We start from the raw sequence: 25,835 nt of genomic DNA, 5'->3' as shown, positions 1-25,835 counted from the left end.
AAAAAAAAAAAACCCAAAAAACAAAATAAAACAAAAACAAAAAAGAAGTTTATGGTCCATAATCAGAGCCACCAGGAAGAGCTGGTGTTAGGGCAGTCACCTACCCATGCCAGTTACCTGAAACTTGCCTGGTGTTAGTATTGACAGTCTTGTTTTCCTGGGAGCCCCTGAGTCATAGACAAATGCAGATGAATGGCAGACCCTCTGACAGAGCACATTATTATACATTTTTGTACATTTATGGGCAGGCCGGGCTCTTTAAAGAAAAAAAAAAGTGTAAGTATGAAATTACAGCTATGGACTGAAGAGTGGGCAGTCCAAAGCTTCCATAGCTATGTGACTACGGACCTAAACCATAGAGAGTTTCAATTCGAAAGCCAGCTAAAATCCAGTGAAACTCCAACTTCTGCCCCTCATTGGCTGGGTGAGCCTAGGAAAGTGACTTGCCTTCTCTTGGCTTTGAAGGTTTACTCTGTAAAGAATGGGGAATCATTCTAGGAAAACTGTGCAGGCTAAATGAGACACGTGGTTGAGAGTGAGCACACACACACACACACACAAAGTGTGTGTCCAACACATCTCTGTCCCTCTCTGGTGCAAGTGCATTGGTAGAATGAACTGAGAGCAGAGATGTCAAAGGCCTGAAGCAGCCTCTTAGGGAAGAGATGGTGGAAAAGATGCAGAGAGAATCAGGTCTTCTCAGCACGCTAGCAAGACACCTGCTTCAGGAACCCTTAAGTCTGAGTAATCTCCAGCAAACCGGTCGCCCACTCTCTGTGTAGGGCCTGGCTTTGTCCTAACATCTTGAAAAGCAAAGATGCAGAAATACTTGTGTGGTTTCCTGTACACATTCTCAGCCAAAGACCCAGCAGAATCCTTACAAAGGCTTTTGGTCAGAATACCCAAAACTTAACACACTTTCTTGGTATACCAATTCAGCCCCTCCAATTGCTGTCTGAATCCCTGGTTCCAGCTAAGAGTTGATCAGGGAGGCTTGGATCAAGGGGTATAGGTGCTCTGCTTCCTTGAAGTACCCCGGGAAGAGAGGATTCTGGGACCTCCAGGGAACTTACAGAGGGTCTCCTTTGTCTAAGGGCACAGCATCACAGGGGCAACTTTGAAAGCAACCTGGGTTCAAGTTATTACTCAAGTTGGGGGGAATACCTCATCCCAATTGATAAATGGCCCAAAAGGAGTAGGGCACAAGGGATATCTCTGCCCACATTCCAGTGTTAGAGAAGAAGGAGGATTCAAGCCAGGAAGAGCCTTGGACTTTTCCTGCGTTCCTACACCATTTCAGACATCACTCTCTACCCTTGTTCTTTTGGTCTCACTCAAAACTAAAGAACGTATTTGAATTGGCAAGGCAATGCCGCTTTCTTTTCTCCCAATGTCTTCCCCTCCATCCTGAGAGAGCTGTTTTTCTGCTCATTATTTTATTTCCAAGAGTACTTTGATCAGAGAGGTCTTGGCACCCGAGAAAGCCACAAAACAAGTTAAACAAATCAGGAAAATCCCTGCGCAGCCTGAGCCACACCAAACCACAGCAAATCCCGAATTTCTGGTGGCTTGCTCAAAGAAGTCTGGGGATGCCTATTTGTTTCTCTGTGCAGAGCTCCACCTCTGCACCTGGTGCTCCTGGGTTGCTAGGGCAGACTGGGCGTGGTAGGAGAGAGGTAGTCTTGTCACGCCCTCCCACCCGCCGCTCTAAGCCGGTCCCAGTAATTGGTCTCATTAGTAACCTGACCGGAGCCATCCAGCTGTGAGGATCTGTGAGCGCTGTCATCCGCTTAACGCCCTCGCACCACCCGCTCTCCCTCCCTTCCGCCCCTGCCGCCGCCGCAGTCACCCACAACGTTCCCTCTGCTCTCATCCAGCGCCCAGGGCATGCTCCGAGGTCCAGCACCCGGCCTCGGCAGTGGCCAGGCTTTCGACCCTTCCGCGGAGACATGAGGCGCGGCCCGCCGGTCGCCCTGGTCCTAGGGCTGCTGCGCATTTACCTAGGTGAGTGGCAAGGGCCCTGGAGGGTGGGTGTCTGTGCTCCCTAGGGGAATGAGGGGACAGAGGCTGCACTGTACAGTTGCAGACTTCGGGAAAGGGGCAGGCTTCCTGCCGCGAGGCAGGAAGATGGGCACTTCTTCAGAGACTTAGAGCCATCATCCCCCCAGTCTCCTGGCTCTGCCACTAGACGCTTTGGTTCCTTCAAACTTCTGCTCTCCTGGATGCCTGAGGCAAGGCAAGAAGAACGAAATTGGGGTTGGAGAGATGGCTCAGAGGTTAAGAGCACTGACTGCTCTTCCAGAGGTCCTGAGTTCAATTCTTAGCAACCACATGGTGACTCCCAACCATCTGTAATGGGATCTGATGCCATCTGCCAGATATCTGAAGACAGAGACAAATACATCTTAATAAATAAATTAATTAATTAGAAAAAAAAGTACGACCTTAGCCAGCGGATACACTGCCTCTCTCGATCTCTGAGATCTTTGATGGGGTGGGATTGTCTTTCAGCTTGTTTCTATGTGACTGCCATAAAATGTGTCCCTGAAAAGCTCCAGCTCAGACCATGTATACCTTGCCCAGGTCCCCACAGAGGAGTTCCTTGCAGGGAGACAAGCTCCTCTTTTTTAGCTGGGCCCAGATAGGCGACTTTGCTGGTGTCAAACTCCCTCTGGGTGTCTGTCTGTCCTTCTGTCTTCATTCTTTTCCTAGCCCAGGCCAACTTTGCCCCTCACTTCTTTGACAATGGAGTGGGCAGCACCAACGGGAACATGGCCCTGTTTAGCCTCCCAGAAGACACTCCTGTAGGTAAGAAAGTAGCTTTGGCCTTAGCAGCCATTCCAGGTCTCCCAAAGGGAGTTGCCCCCAGAGGGCAAACTCACCTCCCCAGAACTCAGTGACACCACTCACTCGTGACTCCTCCGGAGCCTATGGCATGCGCATGCCACACGGTGTTGGCTCCCATGGGTACCCTGTTTGTGCTCTGAAGGCCCCAGGGTAATGGCAAGGCAGGAGGTCACTGCTGCCGTGGTGACCTAAATTGGACCCCTTGTCGAGACTGGGATGGGGTCTTCCAAAGATGGGGGTTGGCTGGCTTCCTCAGAAACCCGGTGCTCCTCAGAGGGTGACCTTGACCAAGCAAACATATTTGCCTCCACAAGCCTACTGTACCCAGGATTTAGAACCAGCCAAGAACTTCCAAGCAGCTGAGATTCTCAGAGGGGTGGGGAGTTGAGAGGAACGGCTCATACTCTGAACTTTACCTTGTCACTGTTTGTCTAGCTCCTGGGACGAGAGCAGAACAGAGGTGCTTGCATTCAGAAATCCCTGAAGAGCCAGTCCCCTCACTGAGAGGCAGCCGAACCCCCTCCTCAGAGTGTCTATGTCTTATTCCACTTAGCTCCCGTTCCCAGGGACCCCTCTAGCTTCAACTTTTGGGAGAGAGCTCATTCCAAGCAGAGGGAAAGTCGCTAGTGTTAGACACCTCCTCCATAGGCTGCATTACAGATCACAATCTGTAAAGTGGCTGATGAGAACATCTGATGACTTTGAGGAAAAAAGATAAGTAGGAAGCAGACAGCAGGGGTGAGGCTGGCTGGGGGCTTGTCTCCTGGGCACTGAATATTAATAGTTGACTCTTATCTCCGAGCATCATAATTATCAGGAAAAGTTGGGTCCCTGGTTCCAGATAACCCTTCCTTTGTCTCCTTCCAGGTTCTCATGTGTACACCCTAAATGGGACTGACCCTGAGGGAGACCCTATCTCCTACCACATCAGCTTTGACCCCAGCACTAGAAGTGTCTTTTCTGTTGATCCCAATTTTGGAAACATCACTCTGGTGGAAGAGCTGGACAGAGAAGTATACATAAGAGGGGGAAATTGGGCCAGTGCTTGATAGTGTTCAGACACCACCTCCGTGCTGCTGCCTGTGGAAGAGGGCGTAAGGGAGGGGGAGGGGTGATCCCCATACTACAGCTCTGCCCCTAGATGGTTTCACATTAGCAAAGACTTCTTTATTCTTCTGGTGTGACAGTGATAATCCTTTCAATGGCACCTGTTAGCTTTGCTTATCTTTAAACATATTTAACTAAAAAACAAAACAAAAACAACCTGTATTTAAAAGTTTCAGAAATAGCGCTCATTAGAGTGGGTTTTTAAGTATGACCTTGGAGGAGCCCCCACAAACCCCAGGGAGCACCACAGCCCGGGCTAGAGAGGAGCTGAAAGGATGCATCTGACTTTGGAAAACAAGCCTGATTCTGGGCATTACTGAATCCCTGGAATGGTGGGGCTTGGGTTTCCTTTCCCTCCACTTGCAAACATAACTCCACCCCAGCTGTGGAGCTACTGCTGTTTCTGGTTCTACAGTAAAACCAACTAACCACAGATCAGTGGAGTGAACAGGAGAGAGGCTGTGGGGAAAGAGAGTACTCAGCACTGTGGCGAGGACTTTGTGGTGAAGGCAGATATCTGCCAGCACAGTGCCCTGAATATGTGTGGATCTAGCAACCTCCTGAGATCCCACCGAGTCCTAGGAAACACTTGTGACATCAAGAACATGGACTGTTGCCAAATCCTGGAGTGTGGAGAGATATGGGAAGGGAGAGGAGAAGAGAAGTAAGGAGGACTCCTCTCTTGGGTCCAGCAGGGTTGCTCCTCCCATTTCTCTAGCAGGGAAACATCCCTTGGGGACACAAGCAACCCTCTGGATCTGTGAGGACTCTGGACACAAAGAGCCTTCCCAGATAAGGTCTCAAGCCTGGCAAGAAGGGGCTTCATAGGCCTTGCATGCTTTCACTACCTTGTTCAGCTCCTGGGTTTCTTAAAGCAGTCTTCTCTGATGGGGCTACAGCTTAGCACAGCCTCAAGTCTAAGCTGCTCTCAGCTTTTCAGAATCTAGATGCTCACTCAATGCCTTTGCCTCACAGAGGGAAGATGAGATTGAAGCCATCATCAGCATTTCCGATGGCCTGAACCTGGTGAGTCGGTCCTCCTCATCCAGTGTTCTGGCCTGAATGGCGCATGGTTCCCCCTTCCGGCTGTGTGACTCCCTGATCAAAGCAAGGCCAGGAGAGTGAAGGCTTACCCAAAGCACCCACGTCTGAGAGGCATAGTGAGACCATAGGCGAAGGAAGGCAGGAGACAAATAGAGATCATGACTGCTGGGCTTCATTTCACTTCACCATGCATCCTCTTAAACCCACTGATTCCCTGTCTGCCACTGTCTGCCACTGCCTCGTGGCTCCTGAGTGCCAGGTGTTCTTCCTGACTCCCCCACCCCCACTCCCACATCCACTACTTTCAGGCAGCCACTTCAGGGTTGACATGATTACAACAGGCCCCATGGGGTTCCGTGACCACCCAATCTGCATTTAAAGTGCTGTCACAGCATTCACTGTGGAACATAAGTCTGGAGGCTCTCCAGCACTGACAGCTGGACCTCACCTTCCCCAGGATGAAATCCAAGTCACCCTACACTGCCTCCCTGTCAGGTACCATCTGCTTCTCCCAACCCTTCTCCCCATCCATCCTGCCATCCAGCCATCCAGCCATCCAGCATCTCCTGTACTTGAACTCTCTCTGTGTCCCTCTCCTCTCAGCTCTGCACATTGACCATGACTTCCTGGCTCACTTCTGCCTCTTCACCCTGGCAAAGTCCCTGCAGGATTGACACCTCCTATCCCACAGGCTCCCAGTTGTCCACCACCACAATTCAGGCTCCCTGCAGTGCCTGTGGGTGCAGCATTTAGGATGAAGGACATGTTGGCACAGGCTATAGGCACAGATTGTCTCCGGTGGTTCTCTTTAGGGCATTGCTCTCAGAATTCATATATTGCATTGTCATTCTAAATGCTATCTCTACATACATGCATCTGGGTGCATTAGAGGCCATTATTTCTACTCCCAAGAAGGTCTCCCTGCCCCAACCTCTGACCCTTCTACCTCACAGGTGGCAGAGAAAGTCGTGATACTGGTGACAGATGCCAATGATGAAGTACCCAGGTTTATCCAGGAGCCTTACATCATCCGGGTTCCAGAGGTGAGTGAGAGAGCCCCTGGAAGGGACAAAGCTCCCGAGTGGGTCCAAGTCCTGACCCCAAGGGTGCCCTGTGACTTGTGCAGGGGACAAAGCCCCGAGTGTAGCACACCTGTCCATTACTCACTACACCCACTTGCTAATATCACTATAATTGTAAATGCACAGTTACTGAAGAAATGTTAAATGTGTTTTTTAAAGTCCTCTACTTTGAGACCTCTCTAAATTTGGATGTACTTCCTTTTAGTATTTTTCTATATGTGGTTTTTACTCCTTTTGTTTGACATAATTGTGATTCTAAAAATATGCTTTCTGTATCCTGTTTTTCATTCCCCTATAACAGGAGCATTCCATTCCTCTAGGGTCACAGTTAGGTCATCAGCATCATTTTCATAGCTTCTGTCAAGTGAGCAGTCCATCAGACACAGAGAACCAAGAATTCCCTTAGACTTTACTTAAGCTTTAAATGTCTACTTCCATAAAAGATCAACCTTTAAGCACAACTTTTAGAAATATTTACTTATTATTGTATGTACATGTGACCATATGTGTACCACATATATACAGTGCCGTCACAGGCCAGAAGAAGGGTCAAGTCTCCCGAAACTGGACTTAGAGGTGACTCTTGGCTGCATGTGGATGTTGGGAACTAAATTCAGGTGCTTTGCAAGACCTAATGCTCTAACCCACTGAGCTGTTTTTCTAGCTGAATACAGACATGTTTTCCCTCTTTAATTTTGAATGCTTTCAAGCTGGATGTGGCAATACACATCTGTAGTGTTATTTCTTGAGAATTAAGAGGGTCACCAAAAGGTGCCACCAAAACCAAAAAGGTTTTTGGCTTTTTGTTTTAGAGACAGCTTCACTATGTAGCAAGGATGGCCTGGAATTCTGGTCCTCCAGTCTCCACTCAAGATCATTTTGTCTCCAGACTGGGTGGTTAAAGTTCAGTGACATAAAACTAGCCAGCAATGCTTGAGGCTCTGTTTGCCCCCTAGTACAAAAAGAATTCTTAAGATGGAGTAAAAAAATTGCATTACTGTACTGAGTAACTTCACATAAATGCTTTTTAAATTTTATCATTATTTTTTTATGTGCATAGTGTTTTGCCTGAATGCATATCTGTGTACCACATGTGCACAGTACCCCAAAGGCCATTGTTACAGATGACTGTGAGCACCCCATATGGGTGCTGAGAATTGAACCCAGGTCCTCTGGAAGGAGTCACTCATTTCTTATGTTTCCAAAAGAAAAAGACTAAAAGGTCACCTTGCTTGTCCTCTGCTCTAAGATGCAAGAGAATAATTGTCTCCTTTCTAGTGTTTACAAGGGGGCCATTCACATAGATTAGCGGGTAGGCATTTGCCAACAAGCCCTATGATCTGAGTTTGATCCCCGAGACCCACAAGGCAGAGAGAATCAGTTCCTGCAAGTTTCCTCTGACCTGCGTATAAGTGCTGTGGACACACACACACATATGAACAGAAGACACACACGCATAGGCACACCTAAGCACTTCTCAGAAACCATATTTTCTAAGTCAAGTCAGAAGTCAGTGGTGGAAGATACTCCATTCTTGCTGTTAACCGTGTTTGTGTTCTCTGATGATCCTGAATATGTCTGTTTATAATCCTGAATATGAGCTTTGTCTTTGTTTATAGATTAATATTTTCTTTTAAATCCTTTAACTCTTAGGGGCCTAGCTTTTCCTTTTCACTCTCTCCTTGAGGACATCCTCTGACTTCTTGCCTTGCCTCCTTTCCCTCAGGCCCACTGTCCCTGTCCCTCTCCATTCTTGCTGGGTGCTTTGTTTGTCACTGCCCCTCACTATTCTTTAGTCAGTCATGACCCCTCAGTTCCATGGCCCCCATGCCTCTGCCTCTCCCACCATCTTGTCACTGACACTGACACTTCTCTGTCTGTGATCCCTCAGAACATACCTGCTGGGAGCAGCATCTTTAAGGTCCACGCAGAGGACAAGGACACAGGCTCTGGAGGCAGTGTCACCTACTCCCTTCAGGTAAGATGGAGCACACAGGATGCATCCTGGGCCTTGAGATGGAAAGAGCACCTGGGTGTCTTCCACTCCCTCACCAGCTAACCCCCATATGCCTGCTAGTTGTCTCTGTTTCTTCAGGGTACTCCACAGGCTCAAAGAGCAGAAAGAAATAGAAGACCTCTTCCTCCCATAGGCTCATCTTGACTTCTGCAGAGTTGGCCCAGTCCCTGCCCCGCTTCTAGGATTCTGGAACCCTCAGCTCTCTAGTTTCCCCATTCCTTTCTTTAAAGAAATCCTGGACATTTGGCATCCACCAAGGATGTAAAAGTCCATTTATGACTGAAATAGTCAATAAGAAAAGGAGGAGAAGGAACTATACCAAAACGAGAACTGGGATGCCCCAGCCCTCACTCCCATCCATTCTCACTGTTTTGGCAAAGATGGAGGCTTCTCCCCTGTACCTCTGCCTTCTCCTGGTCTCCCAGGGACAGCTGTCCACCCTCACATGGCTGCTGCTTATGGGCAGCGCTTCCTCCTCTTCTTTCCATATTCGGTCAACTGCTCTCAGAATTCTCAAAGCAATACAGCCTCATGGCTAAACCTACAAATGGTAGAGAAAGCCTCTGAACTCACAGGAGTTAGAGAAAAGCCCCACAATGCTGACCACTCATACTCCTCCAACACATTCCTCAACTCTTCTCATTCAGCTTTCTCAGGTTTAAGATGGGAATGAGAAGCATTGGTTTGCTTAGTCAACCATCAGGAGGATTAAACATGTAACTTTCCCATTATACTCTCTGGATCCTATTTCCTGATCCTCCCCAACTGTAAGAGGCCCCTAGCACCTTGCCAGAGGCAAGGGCTTTTGTAGCCTGGTTACTCAAACCATCTCCTGTCAGACACTACATATAATCACCGCAGCCGGTTACCTGGTGTAGTTTGGAAGTCCCCAGCTCTCTATTTTGCTACTACGCTTAATCTCCAGCTTCAGCCACGTTAGAATACTCTTTGAATGTTTTTTCCTGCTACGATCCAGTAGGATTTTCTGGGAGGGGATGAGATGCTTTTGACTGAGGGGTAGAAAACCCAAGCAAAACTGATGAAGGAAAACCTCAAGTTCAAACAGGGGTCTTGAACTGGAATCTAAGCCTGAAAGCCAGAGTTTCTGCAAGGAAGACCAACAACTCCTTCAGTAGTCAGAGAAAGAGCTCTTGGTGTGCCCTGTTTCCTCCCTAAGTTCAGCTGTTCCCCAACTTTACAGAACCTACACTCCTCCAAGTTCTCCATGGACCGTCACAGCGGGGTGCTGCGACTCCAGGCTGGGGCCACACTGGACTATGAGAAGTCGAGGGCTCATTACATCACTGTGATTGCCAAGGTAACAAAGGAAGATATAAGAGGAACTTCCAGTGGCAATGTCAGCCTTTGCTAGGTTGGAGCCCAGTGACGTTCTATGAAGGAGCAGGTATTTTCATGAGCAAGAGACACAATGTGGACAAAGGGAGACCAGGAGGCAACTGCTTTGAATCTCTTCTGTCTGAACACATTTTCCAGGAATGCTGGGGGTGTTAGGCTAGAGAGGCCACATTTTCTTCTGGCGGTGATCATACAACTCCTTAGAAACTTAAATATTGGGTACACTTCATAGAGGAGGTAGCCATGACACAGAGATTTTCATCCCTCTCACAAGCTCCACTACCTCTCCTGCTGGCCAGACTGGCTCATGCTGCTCTTCTTGCTGTGTGGCCAGCTCCTTTCTCTGAACTTTGTTCCCTCATGTTCCCATTGCTGAAACTTACTGAAGACTCTCATTTCAGTTTATGAAGCACATGGTGGGAAGGTGGTAGTTAGCAGAGTCTCAGCCAAGCCTCTTTGACCAGGGAGAAGGAAAACTCAGCTGTCCTATTAGGCCTGTTGGATTCTTCTGCACCATCTCCCTTTCAGATCACTGCTTTCCTATAGGTCACTCTCCTACAGTCTGTACCAGGAGGCTGGGTACCAGTCTATGTGCTAGCTGCTCACTTCCCTTACTCTTAAACAGAGGAAGGCCCAAGTCATACTCCTGAGATCCTGTGGTTCCCAGCGTAGACTGGACATATGGAAAGTTCTTAGGAATTACCTGAGGCTTGGTTTTCAGCTAGGAGTAGGAATTTAGGTCTGATTCTTCCTCCTAATCACACATAATGTACCCAGAGAGTTAATTAATCCTGTATCCAAAGAAACCTGCCAGACACCTGACTTAAAACTTCCATGCGTCATTGCTTTGGCATCCACAACACCATTGAGAAAGGAGAAATGGGCTCCAGAGACCCAAGAACAAATAGACACTGAAAGGGTCCAGCTGGCTTCACAATTGGGGAGGTGGGAGTCCCATTCAAGTGGAGTCTATCACCCCTAGGACAGCTTGTCTTCATCTTCCTTCTCTGGACTGATTCTTCCCCAGGATGGTGGGGGCAGGCTTCGAGGGGCTGACATGGTGTTCTCAGCCACCACCACCGTCACCATCAATGTGGAAGATGTTCAAGACACGGCCCCTATCTTCGTGGGTACACCCTACTATGGTTACGTGTATGAAGACACCCTTCCTGTGAGTGGCTGCATCTCTTAGCCAATGTTTCTTGTGTGACTCCCTCAGATTACCCTGAAGATGGCTGGACTGGCCAACAGTCTCAGAGAAGATGGCTAGGTGTTAGTTAGGAGGCCAAGAGTTTCTGGAAACTCATGCTTTGATCCTGGGGGCAGGGAGTGGTGAAGTTCATGTAGGTGGTCCCTTCAGCCCTAGGAGGCCAGATGCAAAGAGCCCTAAGTAGGACACAGCAGGGTCACCTTATGGGGCCACCCAAAGCCTAGCTATTTTCCTGGGTGGGATGATACCTCCTGTCCGTGATGGGGCACTGTCACCATCAGCCTCAGACAGTGGTTCCTGTTCTCCAAGGGCTCAGAGGTGCTGACGGTGGTTGCCATAGATGGAGACCGAGGCAAACCCAACCACATCCTCTACAGGCTCTTGAATGGTAAGTGAGAGTAATTCTCTACCATAGCTCTATTCTGGGCAACTGGATCCTTGTTTCCTCACGTATGAGAAGAGAATGACAGGAAGCTGGGACAGGGGGTGGGGTCCGTCCCCTTAAACTTTTGCTTTATCTGTGCTTGTCATTACATTGAGAGAGAGAGAGAGAGAGAGAGAGAGAGAGAGAGAGAGAGAGAGAGAGAGAGAACCACAGGCTTCTGAGAGCCATGTGCATTCTCTTTGCCCTGGACATAGTCACCAATGGCATGCATAGTAACATTTCTCACGCTTTCACAATGGATGTGTTTTGTTCTTATTCGTTTTGACTGGGACAGATAATCAAATGCATTAGATACAATGATGTTGTGGCATTTCTATAGCACCACGGTGGAATGTTGAAAACTGAGGTTCAGAGGGGCTAATAGGTATTGATTACTTTGTGATTTTACTAAGTTAGATAACTCTGGAATGTTCTCTTAATATAACTGGACAGTTGCTAAGCACCAACAATGTCCCTGGGGTGAGCTCTACAACACTCTGGAGATCAGGAGATCCTAGATACATTTATAGCTCTAATTTCCCTAAGACACTCCTAGGACACAGGAGTTCAAATCAAAACATGTCCATGCCCATCCAGAAATCCCTCATGCATGGCTCCTATTCCAGGCAACTTCCCTCACCTGAAACCATCTCCCAGGAACAGTCCACTCACCTCATGCCCCGTCCCCACCTCTCTGTTACACCCTCCATCTCCTGCACCTTCAAGCTGCTTTCTGTCTTCTTCTCTCGCCTCCTTCAACTCCTCTCTGCACCATCTTTGTTTTCTTATTTCTTTCTTTCCTTAGGTCTTCTGGTTCATCTTTTCTTACACACACACACACACACACACACACACACACACACACACCTGTATAAGAAAAGGGACACAAGGGGCTGGAGAGATGGCTTAGCGGTTAAGAGTACTAACTGTTCTTCCAGAGGTCCTGAGTTCAATTCCCAGAAACCACATGGTGGCTCACAATCGTCTGAGGGATCCAATGCCTTTTTCTGATGTGTCTGGAGATAGCAACAGTGTACTCAAATACACAAAATAAATAAATGTTTAAAAAAAAAGAAAAGAAAAGGGACATGAGATAGATCCTGAGAGCATTAAAAATGTTGGAATCCAGATCTGTACTTCTCTACTGGCTGAAGGACCTTAAACAAGTTTCTTGACCTCTCTGAGACTCAGTTTTCCCATTGGCAAGGCCCAGATAGTTGACAGTATTACAATCTATGAGAAGCTCCCCTCCACCCCGCCTCCCGCATGGAATACCAGAGAATTATGTGGTATGACTCCCCTGCCTATGACCTTATGCTAAACTGCAGGATGTTTTTCTGTGACAGAGAGTGACGGAATCTTTGAAATTAATGAGACATCTGGAGCCATCTCCGTCCTTCAGAGCCCTGCCCAGCTCCGAAGAGAGGTGTATGAGCTTCATGTACAGGTGACACTCCACTAGTTTGGCTTGTCCCAACCACTCTCCAGTCAGTCCTAGAGCAGTGAATGCGATGAGAGGCAAGGGCTCAGTCTGGGGAGGACTGAAATGTTCCTCCAAAGAGCGTCTGCATCAGGCTGCAGAAGACACTTGCAGAGGGGAGCATGAGTACAAGCAGGGCTACTGAGAATGCAGAAGGAGCATCATGTCATGGGCTCACTACAAGAAGAGAAAGCTACATGTGTCCTAAGCAGGAGCAGGCCAGCAACATGAACACATTTCTTTTGGAACTTCTCAGCAGTGATTGACAGTTCCTGAAACAGTGAGCAGGAGCAAGCCCCTTTCTCTCCCATTACTTTTAGCCAGGGTGTTTTGTGACAGCAACTGAGGCAAAAGTAGAACAGGCATGGAGGAAACAAGATATTCAGGACAGCCGTGAGGGAACGAGATATCCCACCCCACACCCGCCCCCAAGAGGATGGTTGAGTCAAGGGAAGAGATGTTGGCAAAGTCCACATCTGCAGAGCATCAGAGACTAAAGGAGAGGAGGATGGGGGAACAGGTGGAGGAAAAGGCAGGGACTGAAGAAGTCAATGAGAACTTGCCGAGAACTGAGTCCCGTAACCTAGGGTGCTGAGCCCTCTGACGCTAAGGTGGTAGTGCTGGATGCAGTGTGGAAGCCTGTGTGGGAACTCTATGTGGGGACAGGTGAGGCCTGAACGGGGTAGGGTAGAGGGGTGACACGTAGGGGCTTCTGAGGAGGAGTAGGCTACAGACAGTTGTGGCATGGGGTCTGGAAGGGTCACTTTAGAGCAGCAGTTCTCACCCTGTGGGTCACAGCTCCCAGAAGACCATTGGAAACCACAGATATTCACATTATGATTCATAACAGTAGCAGTTACGAAGTGTCAGTGAGAATAATTTAATGGTTGGGAGATCACCACAGCGTGAGGAACTGAATTAAAAAGTTGCAGCATTAGGAGGGTTGAGGAACACTGCTTTAGAGTATCTTCTTAAAAGTAGAATATCCTTATACAACACAGGATGAATGCCTTAGAAAGGGGATGTTAGTCACAAGTTCTGTGGGGTACCTATGAATACTCAAGGCCACAAAGAGGGGTATTTGACACAAGTTTCATGGGTTGCCTATGAACACTCAGTCTTGACTTTATAGCTTATATCAGATAGATAATGCTTCATGAGAAATCTCCTAGATTTAGTGGCTTAAGACAATATATATTTGTATCTAACAGTGTGCAGGAGTAGAGTGTCTGGGTCCTGCTTGACTGGATCTTGGATTCCAAGGTCATTGACATAGCTGTCATCAGATACTTGGGGCTGGTATCTCATTGAAGGCTTGGGGAGGGAAGGACTGGCTTTCTGCTCACTTGGTTTTTGGTATGACTCAGTTACTTAGTAGATGTTATCTGTGGGTTACAGGTAGCTCCTTATCCCATCCATATCCTCTCTAGCATAGCTGCCTGCTTCACAAAAGCCTTGGGAAAGAGAACTTCTGCTAGCAAAATGGAATTACAATCTCTTGTAATCTAATATTTCTGTCAGCCAAAAGCAAGTGGTCAGGCAGAGTCACACAGGACAGAAAACTCTTAGGACCAGTAACAGTGTGCCTGCCACACAGCCATAGCCACCTGTCCCCATCATAGGTGACAGAGGTCAACTCTCCAGGAAGCCCAGCTGCTCAGGCCACAGTTCCAGTGACCATCAGGATCGTGGACCTCAACAACCACCCTCCAACCTTCTATGGAGAGAGTGGGCCCCAGAACAAGTTTGAACTCTCTATGTTTGAGCACCCACCCCAGGGGGAGATTCTCCGTGGACTCAAGATCACCGTCAATGACTCGGACCAGGTGTGTCTTCATGCCCTTGAAAGTGACTGGGTCTGTCTCCCATGCTAGGTTTCAGTGAGAGGGCCTTAGAGGGCCTTGTCGAGTCACAGAATGAATAACACACTGTGGTGTAACTAGCAGAGGGATCAATCCAATACTACTTGCCTACACATACGTAATCAGTTACAAAGTAAAAGCCAGTCAAAGAAAAGGCCCTCTGCATCTGACCTTTCAATTGCACATCTTTAAGTGTCTCTGCCTCCTCCTATGCTCAATACAGAACCGGGCCTTATTAATTTCTTACCTTGATTAATTGTCATGGCCTGCTAAGTCACCTTTACAGAGAAAGATTACACATTGTATATAGGGTAAAGGGCATGTAAGGGTTCTACATCTAGCCCAAATACATAACACATGCCAATTCTCCTTTATCTTCTATTTCTGCTCGTCAAACTCTATTGCTCAGGGAGCCAATGCCAAATTCAACTTACGGCTGGTGGGACCTGGAGGCATCTTCCGAGTGGTGCCACAGACCGTCCTCAATGAAGCCCAAGTGACCATCATAGTGGAAAACTCAGCTGCCATTGACTTTGAAAAGTCTAAGTTGTTGACCTTCAAGGTAGGTTATGTTTTGCACTGCCCTGAATGACAAGTTGGGCTGGGAGAAGGATAGTTCACACTACTTTCTGAATTCAAAGTGGAGTACCATTGTCATCTCCATCCCTTAATAGTGCTACTTACCCTGCTCCCAGAGTCTCTGCCCATCCTGTGGGCATGTGAACAATAGGAGGTAGGTTGAGGGTGGGAGTGGAGATACCCTCACATCCAGCTTCTGCAAAGCACTCATGGCCACGCCCTTACTGAGCATCTAAATCACCACTGGCTCAGGAATGTAAGGACTGGGGATTCAAGGGTACACTACCAATATAGTGTGCCATGATCACAGATAGAAAGAGAAACTGTGTGGCTATCAAAACATAGGGTTTCTCATGTGCCCTTGCATTTGTCATCTGTTTCAATAACAACCTGAACAGAACTAGGGAACGATGCTCCTTTGATGTCATTTATAATTATGTAAAACTATAAATATATATAAATAATGCCTACCATATATTAACATGGAAGTAATATATCCATGAAAAGGAAAAAAAGTACTTCAACAATATTATTTAACTCATCATTACTTAAAATTCTATATACTCACAGGGTACATAACCAGCATCATGGTAAAAAGTGAAATACTAAAACTTTGGCTGAAGTTGGGATAAACATGAATGACTGCTGTCACCAAGACGATTTAGCTCAATGCTCAGAATGACATCATATTCAGATAGAGGAAATAAGAGCTGCAAATGTTAGAAGAGAGGAGATGAAAGTAGTATTGTTGTCTTGTTAGAAATTATGTGACTGTTTTCTTAAGACAAATCTAATAGAAATTATTGAAAGACTCATAACTAAAGCAAAATCACAGCTCAGAGTCAGAGCACTAAACCCAGCAGTTTTCTTATGGAGTGGGAGGAGGGAGTGAGGAGTGAGAGGAGGGGGTGGGGAGTGAGAGGAAGGGATGGAAAGTGAGATCACGTGGCAGGCAGTGAGAGGAGGGAGTGAGGAGTGGAAGGAATGAGCGGGGAGTGGGAGGAGGGGGCAGGGAATGTGATTATGATGGGATAAAAAACATTTCTGCCAAATGAACTACAGCATTCTTAGGACTAACCCTAAGGAAGACGATGCAAAACTTAATGAAAACTGCAAGCTTTCACAGAGGAATCTAAGGAAGCCAAGAATAGAAAGCTGTCCCTGGCCTTAAAATGCAAATCCTCCCTAAGTTATTGAAGACTTTAATGCCATCCAATTAATTAATGCTTTTTCCTTGCTGGTTTTGCTTGTGGGTTTTTTGTTTTGGTTTTGTTGTTGTTGTTGTTATTGTCTTTCTGACAAAGCCTAGTCATATAGCCGAGGCTGACCTGGAGCTCACTGTGTAGCCCAGTCTGACCTCAAACTCACAATTCTCCTATCTCTGTATCTTGAGTCATGGGATAATAGGCATGTGCTACCATGGCTAGTCAAGCCAAGTTAGCTCTTACCTAGAATTTCCTTTGGTGAGAAAATGTGATAAAATCATACTGGTTTGTATCTGGAGAAATTTATAAGAACAGCTGGAGTTTGAATTACAATGGAATATGTAGGTCTGTAAGTCAAGAAAACAATGGTGACACCAAGCCTGAGTAGAAATGGGAGTGATGAGAATGCTAGCATTGAGACTATCCAAGGAGAGATGATGTGAGACTGTGGAGATGTGGCAGGGATAGTCCACCAGGATCCAGAAGAAGAAAACATTGCAAATTTGGTATGGTGGTACCAGCCTACAATCCCAGCACTCAGGAGTCTGAGAAAGGATTGTAAATTTCAGGCTGGAGTATTTGTAAGACCTGGACTCAGAAAACAAAAAAAGGCAACAAAAGATGGAGGGATGAGCAGATGAGCACATGTTCACAAGGTGACAGGTGGTAGGGGGCTCTTGGTGGGGTAACTGCCCACCCAGACAAGAGTGTTTTGGATCTTTCTCCAGCTCCTGGCCATTGAAGTGAACACCCCAGAGAAGTTCAGTTCCACAGCAGACATTGTGATCCAGCTTCTGGACACCAATGATAATGTCCCCAAGTTCACCTCACACTACTACATTGCCAGGATCCCAGAGAATGCTCCAGGAGGCTCCAATGTGGTGGCTGTCACAGTAGGTTGGGGAGTGGCTAACATGGTCTACAGTCATTAGGTGTGATCTTGAACAGGCTCTTCACCTCCTCTTAGTCTCTGATTCTTCATCTAATGATTGTCTGTGTCTTCCATCACTACTTCTGCAGCAGGGTCCAGATGAGAGACGGGTCTTGTGTCATGGCAGAAGTTACAGTCTCATAATCCATTCATGAAGGAGTATCTATCTCCTCACCTTTGCCATGAGTTATAGAAATGAGTAGGCTTCTATAACTTCTGGTGATAATTGGGATGTATGTGAAAACTTCAAGTACAAGGCCTGAAGCCCATCCCCCTCTTCCCATCATTTATGAAAGAAGAATAACTGTCTTCTGGATATGAACCTCCTGGGTTCTCTCGCATTTGATATCTCCCTGAAGAAAACTGCATACAAAGCAGCCTTCAGGCTACTTCCTCGCCGGCTGGACATACCCCAGGCTCTGCCAGCTTTCCATGCAAGCTGCCTTTAGCTACAGGAACTACCATTTGCCTCACCACAGTGCCAAAGCTATTAGGAGCTTTTTGTCTTACAGGCTGTGGATCCAGATACAGGACCATGGGGCAAAGTCCAGTATTCCATCTATGGGACCGGGTCAGACCTGTAAGTAGATCCAGCATCCCAGACAAAGATGCAAGCAAGGAGTTTATGAGGCTCTTGGTGAAGGGAGTCTTTGCTTATGACAGGAAGGATGTGGAGAAGGATAAGAGCTAAATTAGGGAGGTAAGCATCCAAGGGTACAGGGTAGAGGGGTGAGGAATGGAAGGAAGCCATGGAGAGCCTGAGGTAAAGATAAGGAATATGCTACTGAGGTGACTGGAAAAGGAGAAGGTTGTGGTCATAGCCTGACCTATATGTTGAAGTCTCGGTGTTTTCTGGGATCAGGGATAGCATGGGTCTTGGGGAGAGCTGGCAGGCCAGGGGTAAAGGAGTACAGACTGAGGTTTGGGTTGTTGACCTCAATAGTCAACAACTAGATCTGCCTCTTAGAGTCAGATATTAAGGATGGGGAGGAGCAGGTGGGATCCTTGGAGAACTTGCCCGATGTCTCATTAAGAACTTTTGGGTACATCTTATTACTGTAGGCATTCATATGTGCCTACAAGTGTGCATGCATTCCTGTGTTTTCTCCTTCCTATGCCTGACAGGTTCTTAATTCACCCATCCACTGGGCTTATCTATACTCAGCCCTGGGCCAGCCTGGATGCTGAGGGCACTTCGAGGTACAACTTTTATGTGAAGGCAGAAGACATGGATGGGAGGTACAGCCTGGCTGAGGTGTTTGTCACTCTCTTGGATGTCAATGACCACTACCCCCAGTTTGTACAGAGCGTCCAGGAAAAGACAATGGTATTGGGGACCCCACTGAAAATTGAGGTAGGTATTAGAGGCAGCTGAGCACCCCTGCTGGGCCATAAGAATTTAACTTCAACATATTCTGCTAAGGGCAATAGACTACATGACATTTTATATAGCTTCTTCTCCACCCCAGCTAGAAAATTCATCTAATAATGAAAACATCAGCAATGAAATACCTAAGGTTCAGAGGGCTTGAATGTTGAACTTGCCTGAATTAATATAACTGATCTGCCTGCCTTCAAAGTGTGCTATTCCCACAGTACACTATCTTCTCTATGCAGAAAAGGCATGCATTCTGAGTCCCAGGAGACTCACTTTGAATGACAGCTATCCCCTTTCCATCTCATCCTGGACCAGCCATTTGGCATCCAAGCTTTCATCCCGGCATTTATAATGAGCCACCAACACCCACTCCATAGATTTATTCTGGGAGTGAAGCCACATAACAGAGTAGGGCCTAACATGGACCATGGCTCAGAGTATCACATGCTTTCTCCTTCCCCAACTCTATCCAGTGCAAATAGGATCTGAATCCTTTTCCATTAACTCAGAAAGCCCCACTATATATACCGATTTAGCCAATGCACACAGATATCATTCCAAGTGCGTTCCCCCTCTCTTTCCCTCTCAGGCAACAGACCAGGATGCAGAGGAGCCTAACAACTTGGTAGACTACTCCATTACCCGTGCAGAGCCAGTCAACGTGTTTGACATTGATGCACAAACAGGGGAAATTAGACTCAAGAATTCCATCCGCTCCTTGGAGGCCCTACACAACATCACACCCAGCGGGGACTACTCATGGTCCCTACAGGTGCAGGCCAAGGACCGAGGCTCCCCATCTTTCAGTACAACAGCCTTACTCAAGATCGACATCACAGATACAGAGGTGAGTACTATGCTGTGATCAGGAAAAAGGGGCAGAGAGCAACTTCTGTCAAAGGATACTGAGTTCTACCAACTGTGAAATCAAACCCTAGGACTGGGAATCAAGTTAAAATTCTAGTCACAATGTGTATAGGTATAATGGTGTGTCTCTGGGCTATCTAAGTCTCTATTAGCTTTTCCGTGTTGAAAGATAGGAGTAAAATCACTCATTGTGTGTAGTTCTCAGCTCAGTATCTGTTAGGAGTTTTTCACGTATGAGGTCCCTAGTTCACTTAGGTTTATGGGTCTCCCTGTAACAAAAAACAAGCAATATTCTGCTATTTAAAGAGAACACTCCATGAAAATAGGAGTTTGGAATCTAAAGGAGGCTATTGTGGTCTGTTGTGGTTTAGTTTACCTGAGGTTCTCAAAGCAGTGCCTTGGGGAAGGATGCTTACTCTGTCAGGTGTAGGGAAGCTCACATAACCACTACTCTCCAGGGGATAGGAGGAAGAAGTTGAACATAGTGGTTGGTTTTCTCTTCCAGAGGCTGTCCAGAGGTTCCATGGCTGCCTTCCTGATTCAGACCAAGGACAATCCCATGAAAGCCGTAGGTGTACTGGCTGGTGTCATGGCAATTGTTGTGGCCATAACTGTCCTCATCTCCACGGCTACCTTCTGGCGTAACAAAAAGTCTAACAAGGTCCTGCCTGTGCGGCGTGTGCTTCGTAGAAGGCCCAGCCCTGCTCCCCACACAGTTCGAATAGAGTGGCTCAAATTCAGGAGGGCCAAGGCTGCTACCAAGTTTATACTCAAAGAGGATCCTCCCAACGAGAACTGCAATAACAGCAGAGTGGGAGTCAAGGTGCCCCCAAGAGCTCCAGCTCTCCCACCACCCCCTAAAATGGCATCCACTATGGTGGCCCAACAGACAGTGCCTACTGTCTCTGGATCCCTCACCCCACAGCCATCCTCACAGTTACCCACACCCAAGACCCTAGGAGGCCCCGTTCAGTCTTCTTTGGTGTCTGAGCTCAAGCAAAAGTTTGAGAAGAAGAGTTTAGACAACAAGGCTTATGTCTAGAGTGTGTCCCATGATTTTTCTCTTCTCTTCCCCCAATTCTGACCCTCAGGGTCACCCCTATTTTGTATAATGTTGTAAAACTATATGCAGGACTCTACAAAGGGCTTTGAGCAAGAGATGCCTCAGACTGTGAGATGCAGTTGGCAAATACATACCCACTGCCTAAATCCTTGGCACATCTATAATGCTCTCTATTCTTCAGAGAATAGAAGTCCACACGGAGTCAACTCTGTGTATTTCTACCCACCAACTCTAGACCCCACAATCACTGGAGTCCTCCTGGGGCCTTGTCATCCTTAGTTGAGAAGTAGGGCCCCTGGCCACAAGTAACAAGACTGGCAGAAATCTGGATCCCCAAGCTTCAGCCAACCAGCAGGTTAATGGAGGTTTGTTCTCAGCTGAAGTTGAAAGTCAGTGGGCTTTGTAGGATGTAGCGATACAAACAGGCAAGAAAAGGGCCAAAATGCTCTGAAAGTTCATGTTGACTGTGCCCAAAGCCAGTGAGCAATAGAATTAGCATCTAGATAAGACTATGCTCCTGATGGAAGGTGTAAGGTGACCTCTTCCTAGACAGAGAGCAGAAATCTCCAGCCTCCCTTGAAGAGACAAGGCAAGGTGGATATCAAGCTTGAGCTTAGGGAAGGCTTCCATTCTGATCCAGCTCTTCTCATATAACGTGTTCTTAGAGATACTGTTAACATCTTATTGTCTTCTTCCTCGTCTGTAAGATGAAGAAAGAAAACCCCAGGAAAATGGTGAGTCTGGGGGTTTTAAGCAAGTGCAAAGCATTAGGATTACAAAGTATTTGTTGGAAGCCAGTTATCTGGCTCCATCTCATGCAGAAAGTGTTAGCACCCAGGAGGGACTATGCTGAGGTTGGGAACAGCCAGCCTGATTATGGCTTTCCCTCAACTCACATAACTTTCCTTCTGTTCACCACTCTCCACCATGTCATTGTCACAAAGAACCAGAGTCAGGCAGCAAGCTCCAGTCCAAGTCTGTTTGGCTGAGACAGGGAAATGACTCTCTAGGGTTATTGACTCCATGCATGCAGTGAATTGGTGGCAGGGATCTGGTCTGAGAGCCCCCCTTCCACACTGTTGACTGTTTTTCTCTTGTTGGGATTTATCTTGTTCATATGTAATAATCTTGAGGAGAGAGATCTGGCAAAGTGGAGGATTTTGGTGTTCTTTTGAGAAAACATTAAGGATATCATATGTATACTCTATGAAGCCCTCTAGAATTCCAGAGTTACTGATGTGATCAGATTGTATGAACATGTGGTTTTCTTGCTCACCCTCCTCCCCGCCCCCAGTCTGTGTTTGGAGGCATTACATAAACATGCGAACATTCAGAGTCCTCATCTGGAAGTCTGTAGTCTCTGGCCCACATAGTATTGAGGGACAGAAACTAACCTGCTAAAGTCCAGCCTGGAAAGTGCTGAGCTGGATCATGTTTGCCACCACAGGGAGTTCAGCATCCTATAATATTCATGCTGTTAACCTCTTCTGTAAACGGTAAATAAAATCTATTATTCAAAGGATAAACTGACCTCCCGGTCCTCTTGTATTTATGTATCCTTGACTTACAGCTCATTCAGTGGGTGATGTTGTTCCTGACCTCCATTCTGACACTAAAGGATTTTGCAACATTTTGTCTAAATTGTCTGCCTACATATTCATTACTGCACCATTGCAGACCTTGTTTGTTCAGGACTTAAATTCTACTCTCCCCTCACCCCCAATCAAGAAGAGTCCAGTTGAGATTGCTTGGAGGAAGAAATAGGTCTGGAGCATGGACTAATGACTCCTAGGAAAGCCCAGCAGGAATAGGATTTGTAAGGTCTTAAGTGTGTGCGACAGCCAGAAAAGCAGTTCATCTTTGGGAACAGGGAGTGAAGACCTCTGGATTGGAAATTCCGCTCTGCACTGTAGTCCTTAGCAGGATGGTGGAGCTTTATGGACAGACTCAAGAACTTGATCCAAGGAAAACTACTGACCATGGAAGGGGAAAGGGCCTAGTAGGAAACATGTGCCTACTGAGGAAACGGAGAATAGACCAACCAATAAGATCAGTAAATGTGGTCAGTACTGGAGAAGAGGCAATCAATGGGGTGAGGCCTGCCATGTTTCACAGTGTTAGGTTATGGCAAGCTGAAGAGCAACCTAATCTAGTACACTGAGATAGGCCCAGACCTACAGTCTAGCTTGATATTCGGTTTCCTAGTAGGTAGGAAGAAGGCAGCAACAGCAGGTAGGAATGGCCTCCCTTTTGTAAAATCTACAATTGGAGCCCTATGACCAACCAATAGGAGTGATTCTAAGTGATCTGGAACCATTTCTCCTTCCCTGTGAGCTTGGACTTACATACATGTGTGTGCTCATGTATGTGTGTATTCTTGTGTGTGTATGCAGGTATAACATGGGAGGGGTGGTACCCATATACATGAGGAGGTCAGTGCTCAACTGCAGATGTCTCTTTCAATTACTATACTCCTTGTTTATCAAAATAGGGGCTCTTGATTTTACCTGAAGTTTTCCCATTCCACTAGACTAGCTGGCCTGCAAGCTCTAGTGATCATCTTATGTGCGACTTTCTGGGATTACAAACATGCTCCATCATGCCAGCCTGATTTTTAAAATGTGGTCCTGGAGATCAAAGTTAGGTCTTCATGCTTGCATAGCAAGCACTTTACTGTCTCAGCTATCTCCCAGCAACCTCTAAGCTTAGGTGTTCTAATTTTATGAACTAATGAGGCATTCTAATTTTATGAACTAATAAGGCGTTTTCACAGTTTGACAGTGTTGTAACTTGAACTCAGGTTTTACTACTTAAGTGTGACTTTGTGCAAAAGACCAAGGCTATCTGGGTCTCACTTTTCTCATCAGTACATGGTGCAAAGGCTTATTGCTCTAAGAACAGCAAGAACTAATATATGCCAACACCTAGTGTCTGCTTTGTAGCTACTGATAGAAGTTCAGTTGCTATTCTTGGTTGTATAGGATACATTTGAGGATGACTTTCTGTGGCCCATATATGAGAGCACATGTCCTGAAGTAAAGGACCTTTGTATGCAGCCTAACACATGGATGGTCCTCCTAGAAGGGTCAAGGTCAGGTGGAAAGAATTGGAGGAAAGCAGGCAGACACCATATCATTCATCTGAAACATGCTTTGGCATAATCTTCACTCTAAGGAGTAACTGACAAGATATCACCAAAGAGTTGGTGGGACTTTGTCCTGCAGTTGCTCTCCCTCAGAGCCAAGCTGGCAAATGGGTCAAAAGGTGCAGATGAGATTATTGTCCTTGTTTCTCAGAACCTCTAAGGATTCTGTCTACATACACAAAGGTTCTTTGTTGTTGATGTATTGTTGAGGCAGGATCTTGCTGTGCTAATTAATGTAGTCCTGAACTCATGGACTCTAATAATACTCCTGTCTCAGCTTTCCAAGTAGTTGCGACTATAAATTCTATGCTCGTCACAATGAAAGCTTTGAGAAAATGCAGCTAACCTGACATGGATGCAGGAATCAGTTGGCAAGCAATTACTCTTCTCTGATGGTTATAAAGACTTGAGTGATGGACAAATAGGCTGAGATAAGAGGGAAGGTGCTACATAAGATCAAAGGCTACCCACCAGGTATATGGACACACAGAGTTCCCTTTTGGAGGGTCAGAAATAACTAAGAGATGGGGTGTTAGAGATGCTTGCATGCCTTTATGAAACCATACTAATGGACCTCTTTGGCTGAATAAGGTTCAGTCACTTGTCACTGTGCAATAATGTATTCAGTCACACTTGTGCTCATACATGTTTAGAGTCTATCATCTATGCTAGACTGTTCTCTGTCTGTGAGGTAGATAGGCTCCAACAAGATAGAAGAAGAAAGAAAAAATATCCTTCAATTTTCTGGAACTAAAGATGGCTTCCTCCTAAAATTTACTTTAAAATTGCATGGTCTGGAACTTGATCTACATCTCAGTTTTATTGTTCCCATCTAGCATGTGTGAGGTAAGGCCTCATATTTTATTCCCAACACACACACATGTACACTTACATGGTGTGGTGGTTTCAGTGAGAATGGCCCCCACCACGGGTTCATGTATTTGCATGTTCAGTCCACAATTGGTGAACTGTATAGGAAGAGTTAAGAGGTGTAGTCTTGTTGAAGGAAGTATATCACTAGGTGTGGGCTTGAGATTTTCAAAAGTCCATGCCAGTCCCAGTCTCCTTGCTACCTCACCTCCACCACCCCTGCCGCCTCTCATTTTCTCTCTCACTTTCTCTACCTGATGCCTGAAAATCAGGATGGAAATCTTAAAGCCACAGTTCTAGCACCATGCCTATATGCTTTCCACAATGATAATAATGGACTAACATTTTGAAGCTGAAAGCAAGCGCTGGATTAAATGATTTCTTCTATGAGTTGGCGTGATCATGGTGTCTCTTCACAGCAATAGAATAGTAACTAAGATACATGGTCCAAATTAGAATTTGTTTTGAGTATAACATGTCCCAAATACGACAATGAGACATAAGGCTATAAGAATTCTTTACACGGGAATTAAGCAAAAGAAGTGAAGGAGATCAGCATAGGTATCATGACATCACATATGCAGATGCTTCTGGACTTACACTGAGATTACAGCCCCAATAAAACATCATGTGTTGACAAATATACTAAAAATTCTAAGCTAAAGCTGTTTTTGGTAGACTTTACTTAACAAAGCACAGCGACCAAACAACCTTAGCAACACAGAATACTGTGATCTCAGCTGATTCTCTTGCAGTCATTGCCTGGGATCCCAGCATGTCTAGGGAGAATCACAGTGTATATCACTAACTCAGGGGGGAAAAACCCAATGTTCAAATTCAATTTTATCTCTACTAGATGTGTATTGCTTTTGTACAAATATGATGTTGAAAACTGTTAACTAAAACCATAAGCCTATGACCACGTGTAATGTGAATTTTTGGGACTTTCCAAGGGTAGCTCAAGAGTCTTTAAAAATACCCTATTTCAAGAAGTCCTATCTAAACCACATTCTTTCTCCTCAAACAGCTCACCAACATGCTCCTGACCCACTCCCAGGCTTTCTCTCTTTCCATGGCCCTTCCTTCTTCCCGGCTTTCTCTTCCAAGCCATCACCACGGTCATTATATCTTCTCTCACTCTGTGCTAATCCTAGGCCCCTTTGTGATGATTGCATCCTCCACATCTCACATACCAATTTTTCTTACTCCTACAGATGGAATCATAAACAGGCCAAGAGCAGCACGGTTTCCCCTCTCTCCAGATGCTTGCTTTAAAAAATGTACTATCGAACATTTCTCATTAATAATTTTTTTACTATATTATGTGTGTGTTGTTATATATGCACACATCTAAATATATGTATAAAA

At 46.3% G+C, this 25,835-nt stretch overlaps 1 protein-coding gene across 2 annotated transcripts; it reads left to right on the top strand.

Annotated features, from left to right (window-relative positions):
- Nucleotides 1–1,366: 1,366 nt before the first annotated feature.
- Cdhr1 (cadherin related family member 1) lies at nt 1,367–21,982 on the top strand. 2 transcript variants are annotated; one of them, XM_021182168.1, is made up of 17 exons: nt 1,367–2,004; nt 2,713–2,808; nt 3,715–3,860; nt 4,930–4,980; nt 5,952–6,041; nt 7,972–8,058; nt 9,299–9,415; nt 10,481–10,624; nt 10,973–11,051; nt 12,434–12,534; nt 14,190–14,393; nt 14,839–14,991; nt 16,942–17,106; nt 17,657–17,724; nt 18,270–18,498; nt 19,112–19,369; nt 19,895–21,982. In XM_021182168.1, exons 1-17 carry the CDS (start codon nt 1,950–1,952, stop codon nt 20,429–20,431), a joined length of 2,580 nt encoding a protein of 859 aa, XP_021037827.1. In that variant the 5' UTR covers nt 1,367–1,949; the 3' UTR covers nt 20,432–21,982. The 2 variants fall into 2 exon arrangements, with proteins under 2 accessions (XP_021037827.1, XP_029324567.1); XM_029468707.1 differs by lacking the exon at nt 16,942–17,106 and having other exon boundaries at nt 1,778–2,004; nt 19,895–21,959.
- The last annotated feature ends 3,853 nt before the right edge of the window (nt 21,983–25,835 follow it).

This window comes from Mus caroli, chromosome 14, assembly GCF_900094665.2.
Source record: "Mus caroli chromosome 14, CAROLI_EIJ_v1.1, whole genome shotgun sequence".
NCBI classification, from domain to species: domain Eukaryota; kingdom Metazoa; phylum Chordata; class Mammalia; order Rodentia; family Muridae; genus Mus; species Mus caroli.
This window is presented reverse-complemented; position numbering and strand designations above follow the sequence as displayed.